The 6,845-nt window shown below is 37.4% G+C and overlaps 1 protein-coding gene across 1 annotated transcript; it reads right to left on the bottom strand.

Moving 5' to 3' along the window:
* Positions 1-489: 489 nt before the first annotated feature.
* Positions 490-6,633, bottom strand: LOC128127092 (uncharacterized). Its single transcript, XM_052765439.1, has 3 exons — positions 6,579-6,633; positions 751-1,351; positions 490-670 (listed from the first exon to the last, which is right to left on the bottom strand). Exons 2-3 carry the CDS (start codon positions 1,157-1,159, stop codon positions 642-644), a joined length of 438 nt encoding a protein of 145 aa, XP_052621399.1. The 5' UTR covers positions 1,160-1,351; positions 6,579-6,633; the 3' UTR covers positions 490-641.
* Between the last annotated feature and the right edge of the window lie 212 nt (positions 6,634-6,845).

The raw sequence follows: 6,845 nt of genomic DNA on the forward strand, positions 1-6,845 counted from the left end.
TCTTTCTGCCTACTTGATTCTTCTTATTCGTTCTGCTATTGATTTAAACCCTTTAATCAATTCAGAATTACACTTAATCACGTAAGTATAATCATATTTACTAAACCTTTAGTAAATCATGATGAATATCATTTTTTACTCTTATGGTGGACTTGATCAACACGCAACATTGTGTGCTCGATCTCTTAGTTCTTCACTTGACACCTTGTCAACGAATTAGTCTAATTTCCATATATGAAATTTCTCATTCATCGTGCAACCAAGTTGCATGATTTTAAATTTCTGTCCAATTGAAACTTGGGCGATGAGAAAACTCTCCCTATTTGGTAAATTCTCGACTTTTCCATAAATACCATAAATAAGAATCATATCCATTTGTTGTAGAAATATGCAAACACCAATTTTCATAACGATTTCATTGCAAGGAAATAAACAAATAAATAAATAAGTCAAATGAAAATTTATTTTATTTATAAAAGCAGCGGAAAACATATGTCCTTACAATGCAAAATCCATTGAAAACTATGTATTTCAAAAGAAAATTTTCTAACAACTCTATCATAACTATCTAAGATCAAAATCTAATCTTCAAGTCCATGCGATCAAGATCCATTCCTTGTGATTAGGTTCATCTTGCTCTTTCACCAAGCTTCCTTTCTTTTCACCGATCCTGTAAAACATTCAAATGCAATCTTATTACATTATATATTAATGAATAGGAACTTAATGGAGTTAGATAGTGGATTTTACCTGAAGCGCAGCCATACTCTTTGACTCTCCCATCTTCTGGACTCTTCAGGCTCTTTGGGCAGACTTGTATCCAACGCCCTTTCTTTTGGTAGCAAACGCAGGTCGGTTCTCCTAGATAGTCCTTGGAAGCATGGTTGGTTGACTTTTCCAACAAATACACTCCATTGCTTCGCCAAATCATTTCTGACTCAGCAGCAATGAGCATGTAAGTTAGGTCAATGAGGTTGTCGTCATGATTCATCATATAATACTTTCTTTTGAACTCATTATATGATTCAGGAAGTGTCTGCAAAACCCAATTCACAGCCAACTCATCTGGGAATGACACACCCAACATTATCAACCTATCAATGTGTGATTTCATTCCTAGAACTTGGGCACACACGGGTTGACCATCTTTATGTTTCATTTCCAATAGGGCTTTAGTGATATTGAACCTTTCAATTCTTCAATCTTGTGGGTTGGGTAGAACAATAGGAGGAGGAGGAGGAGGAAGTGAAGCATGATTTCTCGTTCCTCGATTGAATCGTGGAATACCATCTTCATGTGGAATGCTTGTTCCACGGGATTTGGGAAGACCATAATTGTCGAACTTTGACATCTATAAAACGGGAGAAAAACAAATTCAAGTTAGTTGATTGATTGAGTCCTTAGTAAATCACCCAAATGAAATACTAAGGCTAGGACCCAACACAATATTCTACAACTCGGGAGAGGGATGCCGTAACCCTAATTGTAGAATATTTGAAGGTAAGTGAATGACGATTCACTAATTTCCACCACGAAAAACAAAAAAGAAATTTAAGTTTTAAATTTATGAAAACTCCTAGATCCTTTGAGATTCATTGAACTTTCAATGGCATGTTTAAATCTCGATATGCCCCTCTTGTTTGTGACTGGGATGCCGAGGATCACAAAGCGGGTGTGAATAACCATGCAAACTTACATGGTGCCCTCACATGTTATAGTCACCTATTCGATGTGCCGGTAAACCACACCCGCTCCACCGAACTATGACAAACATTGAGTCACCCTTTGCTACCTTTGCTTAGAACCATTTAGTGTGCCGGTAAACCACACACGCTCCACTAACGTCTTCGCAAGGGCACAAAGTGTAATTTCATGGAATTGCATCAATTCACTTTGCCTAAGTAACTAAGATTGGGAATTTTATGAAAACATTTAGTTACTTTTATACTTCATTATAGTTATAACGGAAGGTTTTGTCCTATCCTACCCGTTCGGCTAACGACCCTTCACTAGTCAAGAGTGCGGTGGGTAAGAGTGGATACCCATTCAATCGCCATTTTATAGGCAATTTCCTTAAACACCCCTTATAGACCAGCTTCGTGAATGAGGCCTACTAACGGTAAGACTGACTTTTACTCATACATATATATAATGTTAGACCTTTAATGTTATATATATATATATATATATATATATATATATATATATATATATATATATATATATATATATATATATATATATATATATATATATATAGGGTGTATTTTACATTTTTAAAATTTTAGGTGGTACTTTTAATTCACTTAAATTGTAAACCTAAACTTTTATGGATTTATTAAACTTCTTTTAATTATACACCTTAATTAATTAACAAAACCATAAGGGTGTGATTTGAACTTTTTCAAAACAATACTAGAGTTTTAGAATTTAACATTCCTAATTAAAATTTTAATCAACTTTTAAATTCCAAAACTTGAGGGCAAGTTTTGAAACATTTCAACACATTAGGATTTCAACTATTTAAATTTCAAAACTACAAAACTATTGGGTTCAAATTTAAACTATAAAACCTAAAGGGCAAAATATGAAACTTTTCATAACAACAAGGATCAAATAACAAATAATTCAAATTAACATTTAATCACATAATTATCCATATTTGATGATTTCTTGCAAAATAATTTATCAATTTACTTAAAATAATTAATCAATTATCTTATAAGGAAACAATTATCTTATTAATTGATAAATATCTTCAATTAGATTAAAAATATAGTCAAATATATCATATAATCGGATTAATATTAATCTAACATGATAAGGTAATTATCCCAATGCAAAAAACAGCAAGAAATCATGAGATAAGCACTATCTGACGCACCGACTCGCCGAGTCAGGTCGAACAGTGAGGCCAAAACACGATTTTCAGTTACATCAAGCATGAATACAATAGAAACCAATCATGGCTCTGATACCACTGATGGGTTTTGGTCATAAGACATCCTATGTGCTCATACAAACCCTAATGCTTGGATCTAGGTTTCTCTATTGTACATGCTTTGAATCCAAGACTATAAACCCTAATTCTAGCATATGGAAATCAATATTAACATATAATTAGGTTTACTATATTACCTTGATTGTTATGTAGCAATAACAATCCCAATTCCTCCTTGAATTGACTTTGGAAGGCTTAGAGTCACAAGTGTCACTCCTCTAATGGCTTACAAACACCATAAGCAAGTGGAGAAGGTATAAAGAGAGAGGAGGGAGGTAGGAATTCGTCCTTAGGACCTTTTGGGAAGGGTTAGACGAATTCCTAAGCCCTAGGGGGTTTATATAGGTGTAAAGATTAAGGTTTTAGTCCTTATCCTTATCTAGTTGCTTGTCCACCAAGCAACCATAAGATAAGTCCTAGAAACCCTTATCCTAGTCGAATTCTAAGGGATTTACACCTCAAATTCGTTCACCATATATATAAGATAATCCTTACCTTATTTTGTAACTATCACATAATTACAATTCAGCCCCTCTAGTTTAATTAATTACACTTGATCACAAAATTAATTCTTAATTAATTATTGACCAATATTAATTAAACAAATATGATTTCTCCTTTAATATATTATTCTTATAACATATTAATAAATCATAACAACCTCTCTCTCTTTATTTATTTCTCCAATCAAGTTGCTTTGGTGAAGGCAACCCAAAAGGACCATGCACCATCGGGTCAAGTACATACCAAAATAGTTATGGACTTAGACACTAATCCAACAACTATGTGTAGAGGTAAGGGGTGAAATAGTCCCCTGTTATCAGTCGAAAGGACCGAAGGGGTAGGCCAACACCTAGATATGCTAGGCAGTATGTGATTTATGTGTATATGCTTGGGTATTACGTGGTAGTGGTAGTGGTGAAATAGTCCCTGATTACGATTGAAAGAGACCGAAGGGGTAGGCCAGCACCCAGATATATTAGGTAGTTACCGGTTGAAAGATACTGAAGGGGTAGGCCAACACCCAGATATGCTAGGGGGTTACCGGTTGAAAGAGACGAAGGGGTAGGCCAGCACCCAGATATGCTAGGTGGTTACCGGTTGAAAGAGACCGAAGGGGTAGGTCGGGCACCCAGATATGCCTGACAGTATGATATTTGTATGTTATGTGGTATGATAGGGGAACTCACTTAACTTTGTGCTTACGGTTTACAGTTTTGGTTTCAGGTACTTCTTTTTCAAAAGGGACGAAGCCGGTAGGATCGCAACGCATCACATTATGATTTCCGCATTATGAGATCTTTGGGAGTTGTACTCTGATAATACTTTTCTATGACATGTTTTAGAGATTTGAAATACTGGTTTTTGATTATGGAATGAGTTAACACCATGGATGTTTTTATACTTTTGGTTTTATACTTACTTTATTAAAAATGAAATTTTTGGCTATGAATTTTGGGATGTTACATATGCTATAGTGATTTGTTAGATCGATATACTTGTAGATCGGATGATGTTATGCCTAGTGATCTATAACATCTGTTTATTTGTTTGCTGGCTGGTTAATGGTATGCTTATTTGTATTATATGCACATGTTTGGTTGGTGGCTAAGGCTTCACTACTTTGTATGTAAGACAACAGGCCGGGGTATTCCAACTCGATGGTTGAGGGCCTAGGGTATTCCATCTCGAGGATGATTGGACCCATAGTATGTTGGCATTCCAACCCGATGGTTGAGGGGCCTGTGGTATTCCAACCTGATGATTGATTTGACCCATAGTATGTTGGCATTCCAACCTGATGGTTGAGGGGCTTGGGGTATTCCAACCCGATGGTTGATTGGACCCATAGTATGTTGTTATTGTATATGTGTTATTTGTTGTGTTGGTACTTTGGGGGAGCTCAGTAAGCTTTGGGCTTACAGTTTTGGGTTATGTTTCAGGTTCCTTAGATGATCGTGCGAAGGCAAAGGCTTGATGGTGTACCTCTTCATGTTGTGTTTTGTGATTTTGGGAAAACTCTGATGTTAAACATGTTTTGAAAACTACAATGTAAACAATTATGATTTTCGGTTGGTTTGAAAAATTTTAAATTTTTATGAAATTTTATGGATGTTACAATCCGACATGTTGTTTACCTGATAATGCCCGTGACCAACTTGCTCCCGGTTAACCCACATGCCACAACCATTTGTCTTGCCAGTTCATGGGAGTATTGCCATCAGGAACCAGGACGTGACCACCATGGCGGGCGGAGAACGTGAACTTGTCCCTAGTAGCACTAAACTGAAAGAAGAACTTGAAGACGAAGTAGTCGGGAAGAATGTCGTTAGCCCGACAGATCATCTCGAAAGCCACCATCTTGTTAACAGAGTTCAGAGTGAGCATCTGAATGTTACAACCATTCTTCTGAAGCAACTCCTCCTAAAAGTCATTCAGAGGAAGACGAAGCCCGACATCGAAGGTCTTCAAGTAGATGCCAACCTTCCCATGAGGAGGTGATAAGATCATCGAGTCAGCGACCGGAAGCTCCAAGGCATCGGAAGAAGATAATCCATAAGTATCCCGTAGAAGCTTAAACTCTATAGGAGAAGCAACAATACCAAGTTGGTTCGCCATGGATGGAGGAAAAAAAAGCAAATGGGGAAAGTCAAAGAAGAAAGAATGAGTAAGAGAAAAGGCACGAGTAAAATAAGGAAACAACCTTTGCTTATAAAGGAATAGAGAAGGCGAGATATTCAAAATCCCTAACGAATGACGTAACTGACAGACATAATTAGCAGTCACATCGCTGGAAATATCGAAGCGTCCCTCGAACCGAAGCTTGACGTGTGTAATGACAGTTAAGTCCAAAACATCATAGCTAGCCCAGCAAACGTTATAACTACTGGACTAGGGGACTTGATAACGTGCCCCTAGCACAGGCTAGAAGTCGCGCTCGGTCGCGCTAAAGACGTGACGACCACGTGGAAGGCCCTCCGCGGGCGCCTTCCACTCTGCGACAAACCCAACGGCTCAAAGGGACAAGGAGTATGCTCAAAGCATTACTACCTGAACCAATCGTTAGCTCTGGCACTACGAGGAGCATGATTAACCAATCAGGACGTCGAATCCTGTTGGACCTGGCGACCTTGTCCCCGTACGGACTCGATGGAGGTCTCTGTATAAAAGGCCTCCTCCGCCACCTCAAATGGTAAGTCGTTTCCCTCTCAGTTCTTACTACACACTCTCAGTTTAGCCACTGACTTAACCGTCAGAGCACTTTCCTGGGAACCATTTCCGAAGAACTGTTGACGGTTCCTCCCTGTTGTGACCTCGCAGGCCTTCCCGAAGCAATCAGAACCGTCTCACAGTGGTCAGATGTGACATCCCCATTTTCACGGCCAGAAAAGACCGATGTTGTTTATGCTTTATAAAAATCAGAGTACTTCATTTTATAAAAATGTTGCGGAATTTGTTCCCAGAAAAACATGGTAAATACGTTATTAAAACATTTTCGAAGAAACGTATTTATTTCATTTTAAAACGTTTGGGATGTCATCGTTAATACAGAAACATAAGCATAAACAGAACTTACAATTATTTACACTAGTGATCTACATCTCTTTAAATCTCTCAGTGTAATGTCACTTCATATCAACACCTGTGATATAAATAAACTGAGTGGGTCAGGTTGGGAAACCTGGTGAGTACATAGGGTTTTCAACCCACAATAATATAATTATTATGTTTAAACAATCAAACAATCAACCCAATTACCCATCCCCATTATCTTCTTTATTCTTAAGGATCTACCCTAAGAATCAGCTATTTCTCATTCATTCATTCCTAAGGATCATCCTAA

This window comes from Lactuca sativa, chromosome 7 (genome assembly GCF_002870075.4).
Source record: "Lactuca sativa cultivar Salinas chromosome 7, Lsat_Salinas_v11, whole genome shotgun sequence".
NCBI classification, from domain to species: domain Eukaryota; kingdom Viridiplantae; phylum Streptophyta; class Magnoliopsida; order Asterales; family Asteraceae; genus Lactuca; species Lactuca sativa.